This window comes from Entelurus aequoreus, linkage group LG25 (assembly GCF_033978785.1).
Source record: "Entelurus aequoreus isolate RoL-2023_Sb linkage group LG25, RoL_Eaeq_v1.1, whole genome shotgun sequence".
Classification (NCBI taxonomy): Eukaryota; Metazoa; Chordata; class Actinopteri; order Syngnathiformes; family Syngnathidae; genus Entelurus; species Entelurus aequoreus.
The window spans coordinates 33079393-33095689 of NC_084755.1; the positions used below are offsets into that span (position 1 = coordinate 33079393).

The window sequence follows — 16297 nt, forward strand, 5'->3', positions numbered from 1 at the left end:
AAAAAACATCCTAACTATTAACTGCCACAGTGAACCCTGTAAGATCCACCCAAAACATCCGGTCTTACTCGCTGGCATTAGCTTACAGATAAAGATGGACCTAACTTTGTTTTCCAAACATTGGAAGGAAGAAAGTGAATGTAAAGGTGACGATTTGAGATACAAGTGTTTTGAGTTTAAAGCTCCATCGCAGAACCAATTAAGCAGGTAAGTTAAAGGCCTACTGAAATGATTTTTTTTTATTTAAACGGGAATAGCAGATCCATTCTATGTGTCATACTTGATCATTTTGCGATATTGCCATATTTTTGCTGAAAGGATTTAGTAGAGAAAATCGACGATAAAGTTCGCAACTTTTGCTCGCTGATAAAAAAAAACCTTGCCTGTACCGGAAGTAGCGTGACGTCACAGGATGTAATATTCCTCACAATTTTCCTTTGTTTACAATGGAGCGAGAGATTCGGAGCGACAAAGCGACGATTACCCCATTAATTTGAGCGAGGATGAAAGATTCGTGGATGAGGAACGTTAGAGTGAAGGACTAGAGAGGCAGTGATGGACGTATCTTAGGTACAAGCTGGCTCATTGGATTCCACACTCTCTCCTTTTTCTATTGTGGATCACGGATTTGTATTTTAAACCACCTCGGATACTATATCCTCTTGAAAATGAGAGTCGAGCACGCGAAATGGACATTCACAGTGACTTTTATCTCCACGACAATACATCGGTGACACACTTAGCTACTGAGCTAACGTGATAGCATCGTTCTCAAACGCAGATACAAACAAAAGAAATAAACCCCTGACTGGAAGGATAGACAGAAGATCAACAATACTATTAAACCATGTACATGTAACTACACGGTTAAAAATTCTCAGCCTGGTAAAGCTTAACAATGCTGTTGCTAACGACGCTAAGGCTAATTTAGCAACTTAGCAACCGGACCTCACAGAACTATGGTAAAAAAATTAGCGCTCCACCTACGCCAGCCAGCCCTCATCTGCCCATCAACAGCCGTGCTCACCTGCGTTCCAGCGATCGACGGCGCAACGAAGGACTTCATCCGTGGGTTTGGCGGCTAGCATCGGCTAGGTGTCTGCTAAGTAGTCCTTGTTGTGTTGCTACAGCCAGCCGCTAATACACCGATCAATCCCACCTACAACGTTCTTCTTTGCAGCCTCCATTGTTCATTAAACAAATTGCAAAAGATTCACCAACACAGATGTCCAGAATACTGTGGAATTATGAAATGAAAACAGAGCCTGTTGTATAGGATTCTCCGGGCTCCGAATACTTCCCTTGTCCTCATGACGTCACACGCATACGTCAGCATAATAAAACGTTTTTAACCGGAAGTGTGGCGGGAAATTTAAAATTGCACTTCATAAGTTAACCCGGCCGTATTGGCATGTGTTGCAATGTTAAGATTTCATCATTGATATATAAACTATCAGACTGCGTGGTCGGTAGTAGTGGCTTTCAGTAGGCCTTTAAGGTACTACTTTTCCTTCTCTAGCACAACCGGAAGAGGGGGGCCATGGGCCCATACAAATGCACCTGCACATGCGTCCGAGAATGACTATAAAGCAATCACTGCGTATCAGTTTTTAACAACAAGAACCACTTTTCTTAATTTAAACAAAGCTCATCCACACAGCATGCTTGCTCAATCACATGTACATTTAAGCACTTCATAAAGACAAGCCATTTAATTAATGCAATCACTCAAGTTATTTATTCTAATGTTTCCTATATATTAATTTATTTATCACAGGAGGCCCACTGAAAATAAATTTGGGCTGTCGCAAATAAGATTTGTCAGCACCGGTATAAACAGTCGGTCAGCCACAGAATAGGAAGACGGAGCAGGAGAAAACTGTGTTGACAACTTAGTAACTTTATTGAGTAATCAGACTCTTTGAGATACCTTAAAAATTAAAAAACAACTAACAAACCTAAGGATGATACTTTTTGCAGATTTACATGAAAGCACGTATTGCTCTTCTCAACGAGCGGCACCGAGTGTCACAGCAAGTGCCGCTATGGGCCCTTCTATGGTAAAAAAGCATTTGAAGGCAGCTTTGTTTTGTTTACCAACAGTAAAAAAAAAGTAAATTTGTAGTTCTAAACCTATTTTAGTGTTTCCCATACATTCGAAGAGGGAAAACTTTAAATATATTTAACTGTATGCATGTTGGAAATAAACTAATACCATTAGCCATTGTATCGGCACAAGTGCCAACCTTTAGACTTAGACTTACTTTATTGTCATTCAAATTTGAACTTTACAGTACAAATAAGAACGAAATGTTGCATTAGCTCGTTGTAGTGCAGGATAAAAGAGCAATAAGGTGCAGAGTGTTTGCATTTACAAAAGAAGGTGCAGATATAAATAGATTACTGTACAGATAAATATATTGCACTTCAGCATATGCAACCATGTTTATGGATGTTAGTTATATTGTATTTATAGTCCAGCGAGTTCATCCATTTTGGGGGGGAAATTTAGGGGATTATTTTGATGCGTTCAAGAGTCTTATGGCCTTGCATTTAACCTGTATGGTTCCATTGCTTTTTTTTTTACCACCGGTTTATACCAAACTGTATCATCGATTTAACAGGATTCCGACATGTATGTGCACTTGATGTGTATTTCAATGTGCTTTCTTTTGTGTGCTTAGTTTTACAGTAACTTCATTGTGGAGACTATCAATAAAACACTTATGTTGGGCATGTATTCAACTGTTTAATTGCCTATGTTTCATATAAATTTACAGATAAAAAATAATAAACGACATTTGTATTAACAGGTGTTTTACAGCCTGAGGTGTCACCTAAATTTAAATACAATAACAAGCCTTTTGGCAAACTCATTCCATTGCGTGCAAAAAAACCAAGTGAGTGTTGAGAGAAAATTCCATGAATGTGGTTTACCTGCATGACTTGAGAGAAGGTCTTTCTCTCCCCGGCGGCCTCCAAAGCGTGCTGTGTCGCCACCAGGTACAACAACTTCACCTCATCACGACTGCTTGAGGTAAACTTGAGGAAGAGCCACTTGAAGATGCGCTCTGCCTCATAGCTGAGCACAGTGCAGAGCAGACCGAGGCAGGCTGCTGCATCCTGACGCAGCTCCCATAGCAGCTTACTGCTATAAAAATCAACAAGAGAGGAGCCTGCATGTTAGGAGGATAAGTTCACTGCAAAAAAAAAAAAAAAAGACTGCATTCTAATTTCAGATCCAGTAGAGCAACAGGTAGTTAAAAGGGGAACTGCACTTTTTTTGAGAATCATTTACAAACCTTATGAAGAACACAAGTTTTACTTTTTTTTAATGCATTTTGAATATTAAATGAGGGTGATCAATAGTACTAAACCCAAAACCAGTGAAGTTGGCACGTTGTGTACCGTATTTTTCGGAGTATAAGTCGCTCCGGAGTATAAGTCGCACCGGCCGAAAATGCATAATAATGAAAGAAATATAATATAAGTATAAGTCGCATTTTTGGGGGGAATTTATTTGATAAAAGCCAACACCAAGAATAGACATTTGAAAGGCAATTTAAAATAAATAAAGAATAGTGAACAACAGGCTGAATAAGTGTACGTTATATGAGGCATAAATAACCAACTGAGAACGTGCCTGGTATGTTAACGTAACATATTATGGTAAGAGTCATTCAAATAACTATAACATATAGAACATGCTATACGTTTACCAAACAATCTGTCACTCCTAATCGCTAAATCCCATGAAATCTTATACGTCTCGTCTCTTACGTGAATGAGCTAAATAATATTATTTGATATTTTACGCTAATGTGTTAATAATTTCACACATAAGTTGCTCCTGAGTATAAGTCGCACCCCCGGCCAAACTATGAAAAAAACTGCGACTTATAGTCCGTAAAATACAGTAAATCATAAATAAAAACAAAATACAATGATTTGCAAATCCTTTTCAACTTGTGGATTAAGGTTTTTTTTATCTACAATTCTAACAATCCTTCGTTGCAGTCTTTCATCAATTTGTCTGTTCTTTCCACGTCCAGGAAGGTTAGCTACAGTGCCATGGGCTTTAAACTTCTTGATGACATTGCGCACAGTAGACACAGGAACATTTAGATCTCTGTAGATGAGATTGTAGTCTTGAGATTGTCCATGCTTTTCCACAATCTTGGTTATCAAATCTTCTGAGAGCTCTTTGCTCTTCTTTCTTTTCTCCATGCTCAGTGTGGTACACACTACACAAAGGTTGAGTCAACTTTTCTCCATTTTAACTGGCTGCAAGTGTGATTTCTATATTGCCAGCACCTGTTACTTGCTATAGGTGAGGATTTTAATTACAAATGAAAGGAGCATCACATGCTTAGAATACAACTATTTCTTACAATTTTGAAAAGGTGTGAGTGAGTGAGTGAATTATATTTATATAGCGCTTTTCTCAAGTGACTCAAAGCGCTTTACATTGTGAAACCCAATATCTAAGTTACATTTTTAAACCAGTGTGGGTGGCACTGGGAGCAGGTGGGTAAAGTGTTTTGCTCAAGGACACAACGGCAGTGACTAGGATGGCCGAAGCGGGAATTGAACCTGCAACCCTTGAAGTTGCTGGCACGGCCACTCTACCAACCGAGCTATACCGCCAATCAAAGGTGCCAATCATTTTGTCCAGTCCATTTTTGGAGTTCTGTGTAAAATATCAGATTTGGCTTTTTGATTTTTTTTTTGTGTTGTTCCAATGCAAACAAAAGAAATAAACATGTGAATACCAAAGCATTTGTAATTTCAACAATTTTTGGTAGAAGTGGTGCATTATCAGACAGAAATGCAGGGGGGCCAATATTTTTGGCCATGACTGTAGTTCACCCTCTGTTTGCTACACAGTTGCCTTCTTGGTTTGGTGGCCCACCACTTCATTTACTTCAGTTCAAAACTCACGTGAAAAAATACAACCTCTTCAGTGCCGCGTTTAGGCAAAAGGGACAGCGAGTACCTGCGGATGAGGCGAGCGTTCAACAAATGTTTATAATCGTATGTTTTTGATGTTTCATTAAAAAAACGCGGAAGGGATATTTTGACGAGAAAATTGTTTGCAAACGCGGGTTTTCGCGGACATCTCCCATGCCTGTAATTTGCTGCAAAAACTTGAAATTCTCCGTCTTTGAACTGAACTCTTAGGAGATGTATTAGTAGAGAGAGAATTGCAAGGTGGGAAAGCCAAAATAATCAACACGGAAGTTTTACGTTGGTTAGAAGCTCTCAATGTCAGTTTTGATTATTCGCATAGCCCCAACTACAACACATCGACTTAAACAGATCCATTTTCTACCCCTTCTGATCTCAAATTTTTGCTGACGAAAGCATTCAACCAGTTTTGTCGATTTAGCATGCACTTTTTATTGATAAGGAGTACATGATGGACTATAGCAGTGGTTCTCAACCTTTTTTCAGTGATGTACACCCTGTGAATTGTTTTTTAATTCAAGTACCCCCTAATCAGAGCAAAGCATTTTTGGTTGAAAAAAAGAGATAAAGAAGTAAAATACAGCACTATGTCATCAGTTTCTGATTCATTAAATTGTATAACAGTGCAAAATATTGCTCATTTGTAGTGGTCTTTCTTGAACTATTTGGAAAAAAATATATAAAAATAACTAAAAACTTGTTGAAATAAACAAGTGATTCAATTAAAATAAAGATTTCTCCACATAGAAATAATCATCAACTTAAAGTGCCCTCTTTGGGGATTGTAATAGAGATCCATCTGGATTCATGAACTTAACTCTAAACATTTCTTCACAAAAAAATATATCTTTAACATCAATATTTATGGAACATGTTCACAAAAAATCTAGCTACCAACACTGAATATTGCATTGTTGCATTGTAATGAATGGAATAGCCTACTTGATTTGATGTTCAGTTTATGAACTTACAATCATATTTTGTTGAAGTATTATCCAATAAATATATTTATAAAGGATTTTTGAATTGTTGCTATTTTTAGAATATTTTTAAAAAATCTCACATACCCCTTGGCATACCTTCAAGTACCCCCAGGGGTACGCGTACCCCCATTTGAGAACCACTGGACTATAGGACGGTCTGTCGATATAAACAGGGCCAACTTAAGCAGGTTTCAGAGTACTACACAATATTTTGGTGTTTTTTCTTACAGGATAAACACTGGTCAACACTACAGTTAAAATTAGTTTGTCCAGCTACCAAAAAATCGGCCGGGAACAATTCAAAATATGTGTATTGAACATTTTGCTGACTGATGAGGCCACCTGACCTGACAGCACTACAGTCTTATTGATTTGGACATGAATAATACTAATAAATAAAACCAGACGACCATTAGGGGTCACATTACAGCTTTTCCTTACCTCTCATTCAAAATATCATTCAAGGTGCTGAGGATGGTGTCCAATTGTTTGACCAATGTCTGTATGAGCACAAAATGTTAAACAGTTAGCATTTTTCAGTCACTTTTTTTGTTTTTTTAGGTAAGAATGGCGTTTTTGACTGACCACTTTGTTTTCGCTGTGGCTGATAAATTCCTTCAACTGCTTGAGGGTAGTCAGCCTGCGGTCACGGTCATCCTCCCTAGAGACTCGGCGCAGGAGGTTGGCCAACCGAGACTCATCTGAGTGAGCCATCCCTCTGTCTGCAACAGAACATCAAGATTCGAAGACAAAAAAAACTGTCATTGGTTGCTAAACAAGTCGTGGTACTACTTGTAGCGGACAAAAGAGTTAAGGTAACAAATTTAAACGATAACTTCTTGACTTGAACAAGCTTTATGTCACTTTAATGCTGCTTTAAAAAACATACTACTGCATCTTTGATTAAATACTTTAAGGAGCGCTCACCCTGCGATTTCCTCATGTCCTTTGAAGCTAAAGCACGGTTTCCATGCTGAAAAGGGTTCAAATCCGTTGTCACGTCATTTGGCCTCAACTCTTGCCCCAGCGACTTCCAACCAAAAGTAGTATCACTGACACCTTGACCAGCTTCATGTCCACCTGATGAGCATATAAAACAGGCCGGAATAAAGCAATGTTCGGTTCAGTTTCAGTTCATTTGTAACATGCATAGGATTCAATGTAAAGCATCACATATTTCCAGTTGTTTCATTACAACACGTCCGAAAAGGAACAGGAAGAAGCTGAGCTTATTCAATCCTACCCCTTTTCATACCATAGCAATTTAATCCCATTTCCGTACTCTCTGTAACAGAACAGTGAATAAATAAATAATATACCATAGTAAGTAAACAATTATTAAATACATAAATAATCTATCTCAAAACAATAACAAAACAAAAAAAAGGGTGTTTATCATAATTATTGTTCTGTGTACTTTGTGAACACTTGTAGTTTGAACAGTCTCTTAAACTGAATCATATTGCTGCTTTGTTTGATTTATTTGGTTAATCCATTCCATAATTTAATTCCACATATGGATATGCTAAAGGTTTTAAGTGTTGTACAAGCATACAAATGTTTTAAGTTACATTTTCTTCTAATGTTATATTTCTCCTTTTTTGTTGAGAAGAATTGTTGTACATTCTTAGGTAGCAGGTCATAGTTTGCTTTGTACATACACTACCGTTCAAAAGTTTGGGGTCATATTGAAATGTCCTTATTTTTTAAGGAAAAGCACTGTACTTTTCAATGAAGATAACTTTAAGGTAGTCTTAACTTTAAAGAAATACACTCTATACATTGCTAATGTGGTAAATGACTATTGTAGCTGCAAATGTCTGGTTTTTGGTGCAATATCTACATAGGTGTATAGAGGCCCATTTCCAGCAACTATCACTCCAGTGTTCTAATGGTACAATGTGTTTGCTCATTGGCTCAGAAGGATAATTGATGATTAGAAAACCCTTGTGTAATCATGTTCACACATCTGAAAACAGTTTAGCTCGTTACAGAAGCTACAAAACTGACCTCCCTTTGAGCAGATTGAGTTTCTGGAGCATCACATTTGTGGGGTCAATTAAACGCTCAAAATGGCCTGAAAAAGAGAACTTTCATCTGAAACTCGACAGTCTATTCTTGTTCTTAAAAATGAAGGCTATTCCACAAAATTGTTTGGGTGACCCCAAACTTTTGAACGGTAGTGTAATTTTAGCTTTTTGCAAATGCACCAAATCGTTGAATTTCAATATTTGTGATTCAATAAATAAAGGGTTTGTATGTTCTCTATATCCAACATTATGTATTATTCTAATTGATCTTTTTTGTAACACCTTTATGTGGAATCAGAGTGAAACTTCCCATTGTTGGCACGTGAGTTTCACCCAATATGTGCTTTAACCGTGAATTTGTCACATGGAGTAACTGATCATCCTATTTTTCTCAAGTGCTCATAATTCAACTTCATTGAACACTATTTTTTGCTCCCTCACAGTCATTGTTGGGAAGCGCACCGTTTTTTTCAAGCCGATACAGATAACTTTCCAGTTCTTAAGGCCGATAAGATAACTTATTTGTATCTACCATTTGTAAATTTTGATTTAACTGTAGTTTGTGCACACTTTTCTTTGCGGCTGGCTTTGGTGGCAGCTTCTCTAGCGGCGCTGATGTCGGCTTAGGTTTTCCAAACACCGTTGAAGCTATGCTGGCCTTTCTGGTGGTGAAATGTTTGTAGAACATTTGGTGCACATAGCACATAAAACAGCACAGTATGGGTAACCTCGCCTTGTTTGAGCGGTTTTTACTTTTTTTTAAAATTTAAAATCACAGCTATTTTTTCAATGTTGTCAGATGTATCATTATGTCATAATTCTTCATATCGGCTTGAGAATAATCAGTCCGATATTCATTGTGCACTCCTACCTAATTTATTTACTTATTTTAATGTATTATTAAAATATGCACAGTACAGGCCAAAAGTTTGGACACACCTTCTCATTTTAATGTATTTTCTTTATTTTCATAGATTGTCACTGAAGGCATCAAAACTATGACACCTGTGAAGTGAAAACCCTTTCAGGTGACTACTTCTTGAAGCTCATCGAGAGAATGCCAAGAGTGTGCAAAACAGTAATCAGAGCAAGGGGGGACTATTTTGAAGAAACTAGAATATAAAACATGTTTTCAGTTATTTCACCTTTTTTGTTAAGTACATAACTCCACGTGTTCATTCTTAGTTTTGATGCCTTCAGTAACAATCTACAATGTAAATAGTCATGAAAATAAAGAAAACACATTGAATGAGGTGTGTCCAAACTTTTGGCCTGTACTGTATCTTAAACCAACAATATGACAATATGTTACATGATAAATAATACTACTCAAACTATCTGTGTTGGCCCTGCGATGAGATGGCGACTTGTCCAGGTTGTACCCTGCCTTCCGCCCGAAAGCAGCTGAGATAGGCTCTAGCACCCCCCGCGACCCCAAAAGGGACAAGCGGTAGAAAATGGATGGATGGAAACTATTAACACTAAAACAAATACTAAGTGACTATCCATGTTCAGAAACCTCAGATAAAGAACGCAAAAGTTAACCATGATGAGAATGGGGTACTATTGTATGTTGTTTATACAAAGGAAAGAACATTTAAAAACAGCAAAGCTCACCCTCTTCCTGAAGTTCATTTGCAACAACGAAGGCATGGCTGGTCACCACTGGCTGTTCCGCCAAGCCGGAAGGCAAAGTGTCCGAAAATGTTGCAGAGCCGAGCTCTCCGGACCTCACACCGTCCTCGAAGGATGATACACTATCAACTCTGGATAAAAAGATGAATACGGACGTGAGAAAGATAATGTGCAACATGCAAATGTAAAGGTCACGTCTGCTTGGGGTTCCCTTAAGACAAAATCATTATATGAATAAAATTAAACACTCATTTTTAAACTGAGGTGTTGTGTTTTATTAGTTTGCAAAAAGTTATAAGATGCTACGTGAAATATTTTGACCTAAAATGTGACTTTCCATAACTGCTGCCCAGTTTTTCCATGCTTGCAATGCAGTTCTTCCATGCTGTTGTAATAAACAGATCTGGAAACTACAGATAAGATCTGCAAATCTGGAAACAAACAAACAAACAAAAAACTAAGTAAAAAAAAAAAAGACAAAAAAGTTAACTACTTTTTTTTATTTTTTTTACAATATTCCAAGAAAACCCTTTAATACATGCTTGCTTGCTTAACATGCTTATTAGGAGCAAAGTTAGAGTCACTGCTAAAACGTTTGACCATAAATGTATTTCTCATTTATGTCCAAGCAAACCCAGGCAATTAAACAAAACCATCGCAAGTAGGAGTGCACAATAAAAAATCGATGTGTTGTTTATTCTTATTAAGTAATTAGAGCGTGGTGAAAGATGGAGCTTTTACTCGCTCACTGCAGTGAACGCCACTGGCTGTTAAGTCTAAAACTGCTTTTCAGCCACCCAGCCGCTATACCAAAGTACCTTAGTCCGCACGGGCTATGGGGAGTAGCTTAACATTTGACAAACCAAGTGATCAGCAGAGAGGAGCGATCGTTGGCTGCTGTGCTAAGTGGCTAACAGAACGGAACAACATAAAACAGATGAGATTAGTGATAAAGTCGCTACAAGGAGAGATATAGGTTGTCAAGCAAATTGATGCATTTTTAAATAGAGCTCTAGTCACTCACCAATAGCCAAATGCAGTCGCTGACCAAAGCATTGCATCACTTGGGAGTCGAGAAGTCGACACCGCGGCACTATATTTTTAAAAAAAAGTTTGTTTTGCCGCATCATTGTGCGCTAGAGAAGCCTACATAAACACGCAATGGCCGGGGTGGAGCCAAAGAGGATGCCCTGTGCTTCGCAGAGAAGCGCAAACGGCCGTAACAAAGGCACATCAAAAGATACCGGTGTGACGAATTGCTGGTATTGTTTTAAATATAAACCATTTTCTAAAATATACCGGTATTACCGGTATGCCGCACAGCCCTAGTCGGAATTTCAACTGGAATGCCCCTCGAGGTCAGATTTCCAACTCGGAAAGTCGGAGCATTCTCACCACCCCCAAGTAGGATTCAAAGATGGCTGCCTTGGATCCAAACAATATACAGTACAGGCCAAAAGTTTGGACACACCTTCTCATTCAATGCGTTTTCTTTATTTCCATGACTATTTACCTTGTAGATTGTCACTGAAGGCATCAAAACTATCAATGAACACATGTGGAGTTATGTACTTAACAAAAAAGTGAAATAACTGAACACATGTTTTATATTCTAGTTTCTTCAAAATAGCCACCCTTTGCTCTGATTACTGTTTTGCACACTCTTGGCATTCTCTCGATGAGCTTCAAGCACACCTGTGATGTGAAAACCATTTCAGGTGACTACCTCTTGAAGTAGTGAGATAATAGTGAGAGTCCAGTCAATAGTGGATCTAACATAATAGTGTGAGAGTCCAGTCCATAGTAGATCTAACATAATAGTGTGAGAGTCCAGTCCATAGTGGATCTAACATAATAGTGTGAGAGTCCAGTCCATAGTGGATCTAACATAATAGTGTGAGAGTCCAGTCCATAGTGGATCTAACATAATAGTGTGAGAGTCCAGTCCATAGTGGATCTAACATAATAGTGTGAGAGTCCAGTCCATAGTGGATCTAACATAATAGTGTGAGAGTCCAGTCCATAGTGGATCTAACATAATAGTGAGAGTCCTGTCCATAGTGGATCTAACATAATAGTGTGAGAGTCCAGCCCATAGTGGATCTAACATAATAGTGTGAGAGTCCAGTCCATAGTGGATCTAGCATAATATTGTGAGAGTCCAGTCCATAGTGGATCTAGCATAATATTGTGAGAGTCCAGTCCATAGTTGATATAGCATAATATTGTGAGAGTCCAGTCCATAGTGGATATAGCATAATATTGCTAGAGTCCAGTCCATAGTGGATCTAGCATAATATTGTGAGAGTCCAGTCCTTAGTGGATCTAGCATAATATTGTGAGAGTCCAGTCCATAGTGGATCTAGCATAATATTGTGAGAGTCCAGTCCATAGTGGATCTAACATAATAGTGTGAGAGTCCAGTCCATAGTGGATCTAACATAATAGTGCGAGAGTCCAGTCCATAGTGGATCTAACATAATAGTGAGAGTCCAGTCCATAGTGGATATAGCATAATATTGTGAGAGTCCAGTCCATAGTGGATCTAACATAATAGTGTGAGAGTCCAGTCCATAGTGGATCTAACATAATAGTGAGAGTCCAGTCCATAGTGGATCTAACATAGTGTGAGAGTCCAGTCCATAGTGGATCTAACATAATATTGTGAGAGTCCAGTCCATAGTGGATCTAGCATAATATTGTGAGAGTCCAGTCCATAGTGGATCTAACATAATAGTGTGAGAGTCCAGTCCATAGTAGATCTAACTTAATAGTGAGAGTCCAGTCCATAGTGGATCTAACATAATAATGTGAGAGTCCAGTCCATAGTGGATCTAGCATAATATTGTGAGAGTCCAGTCCATAGTGGATCTAACATAGTGTGAGAGTCCAGTCCATAGTGGATCTAACATAATAGTGAGAGTCCAGTCCATAGTGGATCTAACATAATAGTGTGAGAGTCCAGTCCATAGTGAATCTAACATAGTGTGGGAGTCCAGTCCATAGTGGATCTAGCATAATATTGTGAGAGTCCAGTCCATAGTGGATCTAACATAATAGTGTGAGAGTCCAGTCCATAGTGGATCTAACATAATAGTGTGAGAGTCCAGTCCATAGTAGATCTAACTTAATAGTGAGAGTCCAGTCCATAGTGGATCTAACATAATAGTGTGAGAGTCCAGTCCATAGTGGATCTAACATAATAATGTGAGAGTCCAGTCCATAGTGGATCTAACATAATAATGTGAGAGTCCAGTCCATAGTGGATCTAGCATAATAGTGTGAGAGTCCAGTCCATAGTGGATCTAACATAATAGTGTGAGAGTCCAGTCCATAGTGGATCTAACATAATAGTGTAAGAGTCCAGTCCATAATGGATCTAACATAATAGTGTGAGAGTCCAGTCCATAGTGGATCTAACATAATAGTGTGAGAGTCCAGTCCATAGTGGATCTAGCATAATAGTGTGAGAGTCCAGTCCATAGTAGATCTAACATAATAGTGTGGGAGTCCAGTCCATAGTGGATCTAGCATAATAGTGTATGAGTCCAGTTCATAGTGGATCTAACATAATAATGTGAGAGTCCAATCCATAGTGGATCTAACATAATAGTGTGCGAGTCCAGTCCATAGTGGATCTAACATATTATTGTGAGAGTCCAGTCCATAGTGGATTTAGCATAATAGTGTGAGAGTCCAGTCCATAGTGGATATAGCATAATAGTGTGAGAGTCCAGTCCATAGTGGATCTAACATAATAGTGTGAGAGTCCAATCCATAGTAGATCTAACATAATAGTGACAGGCCAGTCCATAGTGGATCTAACATAATATTGTGAGAGTCCAGTCCATAGTGGATCTAACATAATAGTGTGAGAGTCCAGTCCATAGGGGATCTAACATATTAGTGTGAGAGTCCAGTCCATAGTGGATCTAACATAATAGTGTGAGAGTCCAGTCCATAGTGGATCTAACATAATAGTGTGAGAGTCCAGTCCATAGGGGATCTAACATATTAGTGTGAGAGTCCAGTCCATAGTGGATCTAACATAATAGTGTGAGAGTCCAGTCCATAGTAGATCTAACTTAATAGCGAGAGTCCAGTCCATAGTGGATCTAACATAATAGTGTGAGAGTCCAGTCCATAGTGGATCTAACATAATAATGTGAGAGTCCAGTCCATAGTGGATCTAACATAATAGTGTGAGAGTCCAGTCCATAGTGGATCTAACATAATAGTATGAAAGTCAAGTCAATAGTAGATCTAACTTAATAGTGAGAGTCCAGTCCATAGTGGATCTAACATAATAGTTTGAGAGTCCAGTCCATAGTGGATCTAACATAATAGTGAGAGTCCAGTCCATAGTGGATCTAACATAATAGTGTGAGAGTCCAGTCCATAGTGGATCTAACATAATAGTAATAATAATAATAATAATACCTGGGATTTATATAGCGCTTTTCTAGATACCCAAAGTCGCTTTACACGTGTAGGGGGGGGGGGGGGGGATTAAAACAACTTTATTAGGAAAAGAAACTAAGAAAAGAAAAAAATATATAATAATAATAAACACCAAGGGCAGGGTCAGTTTGGAAAGGCTAATGTGAAGAGGTGAGTTTTTAGGGTGGTTTTGAAGGTAGGGAGGGAGGGGGCTTCTCTGATGTGCCTGGGGAGAGTGTTCCAGAGAGAGGGGGCAGCCACGGAGAAGGCCCTGTCGCCCCAGGTTCGGCGACAGGATCTAACATAATAGTGTGAGAGTCCAGTCCATAGTAGATCTAACTTAATAGCGAGAGTCCAGTCCATAGTGGATCTAACATAATAGTGTGAGAGTCCAGTCCATAGTGGATCTAACATAATAGTGTGAGAGTCCAGTCCATAGTAGATCTAACTTAATAGTGAGAGTCCAGTCCATAGTGGATCTAACATAATAGTGTGAGAGTCCAGTCCATAGTGGATCTAGCATAATAGTGTGAGAGTCCAGTCCATAGAACTGGGGGTTAAATCAACAAAATGATTCCCGAGCGCAGCCACCGCTGCTGCTCACTGCTCCCCTCCCAGCAGGGGTAGAACAAGGGGATAGGTTAAATGCAGAGCTTAATTTCACCACACCTAGTGTGTGTGTGTGTGTGTACTTTAACTTTAAATAGGTGACAAGTGAAAAGGCAAAACTTGGCGGACGTAACGAAAGTAAAAGCTTCCCAAATTAGGCCATTTCCATGGAAGTGAAAATGATGACAACGACTACGGCCTTCAACAATCAAGTATTCGGGCGTGTTCGTCTTCGGCAAAACATCAAATGATGGAAATGTATACTGGAGAGAATAATAATAATACAAATCTACACATTAGAGTTCTATAGAAGGCGCATCAATGCACAGCGACGCGGGTCTGTCAGCCAGCAGCACACAAAGAGGCAATGTTGGAGTCCAACATTCGAACACGTTAGCGCGCCTTTTGCTGTGCAATGTTCGCTGCACCGCTGTCACAAATGAAGTTGGAGCAGGTGCGATGACCGCTTGAAGCTAGCGATTAGCGTCATTGCCCCCCCACACACACCACAAGTCAACCGCGGCTGTTTGAGGCGCTCACGCCGCCCGAAACTACACGAGTGACGGGCTAATGACGACGTAAGGGTCCCCGAAGTGGCAACAGCAGGCCGCGTTGAGGTGTTTCAATTGCCTAAATGTTTAAAGTTTCCCTGCGACAACTTCCCACGACGCAGGCCTGGAAATAAAACAGCGGTTTATTTGTCACCAAGCAGCCCCGGAAAGGAACACCAACCTGGGCTGCCAGTCATTCCGGTGTGGCTGCAGTTTGTGGGCACCGCCGAGCCGAGAACGCGAGGCTTTCCGGCTCATTACCTTTTGGAGAGCTGCATGGCCCGCTTGCAGCGGTAACGTTAAGCGAGTGAAGCCGGGCTTGTGTGTCACTTTGCATGTGTCAAGTAGCACAAAATCGGTTAGCAATCCTTGTTACTGTTAGCTTGAGCTTGTGTTTGCTCGGTCTTCTTCGTGTTGTAACGAGCTGCTGAATCAGCGCTTTATTTTTTTGGTCAGCGCCCCCCTGGGGTCTGATGGCGGTACTGCATCATATGGTGAGGTCTACTGCAGTGTTTTTCAACCTTTTTTTTCATTAAAAAAAATACGGAGGCACACCACCAGCAGAAAATGTTAAAAAATGAAACTCCACCAGGTTGTCATGTCTTATTTTGAGTTTGTTGTTGTTTCCTGTTTGTAGTGCTTTAGTTCCTGTCTTGCGCTGTTATTTTGGTGACTTTTCCTGTTTTGTCGGTGTTCCCTTGCAGCAGCTTCACGCCTTCCTTTGAGTGCTATTGACCGCACCTGCATTGTTTTCGCAATCAAGACTATTTCAGTTGTGCGTACGCTATTGTTCTTTGTGGGGACACTGTTGATTGTCATGTCATGCACGGGATGTGCTTTGTGGACGCCGTCTTTGCTCCACACGCTGTAAGTTTTTGCTGTCGTCCAGCATTCTGTTTTTGTTGACTTTGTAGCCAGTTCAGTTTTACTTTTGTTTTGCATAGCCATCCCTATGCTTCAGTGCCTTTTCCTAGCGGGACTTGCCTTTTGTTCATTTTTGGTTTAAGCGTTACATACCTTTTTACCTGCACGCTGCTTCCCGCCGTGCTCTGCATATTGGGATCACAACAAACCATCCTCG

The 16297-nt window shown here is 39.5% G+C and overlaps 1 protein-coding gene across 1 annotated transcript in view; it reads right to left on the reverse strand.

Annotated features, from left to right (window-relative positions):
- smg1 (SMG1 nonsense mediated mRNA decay associated PI3K related kinase) overlaps positions 1 to 15619 on the reverse strand; it is a 119403-nt gene extending 103784 nt beyond the window's left edge. Inside the window, 6 exon segments of the mRNA XM_062036999.1 lie at positions 2938 to 3151; positions 6393 to 6451; positions 6537 to 6673; positions 6879 to 7031; positions 9599 to 9747; positions 15398 to 15619. Coding sequence (XP_061892983.1) covers positions 2938 to 3151; positions 6393 to 6451; positions 6537 to 6673; positions 6879 to 7031; positions 9599 to 9747; positions 15398 to 15474 — 789 coding nt within the window. The 5' untranslated portion in view covers positions 15475 to 15619.
- Between the last annotated feature and the right edge of the window lie 678 nt (positions 15620 to 16297).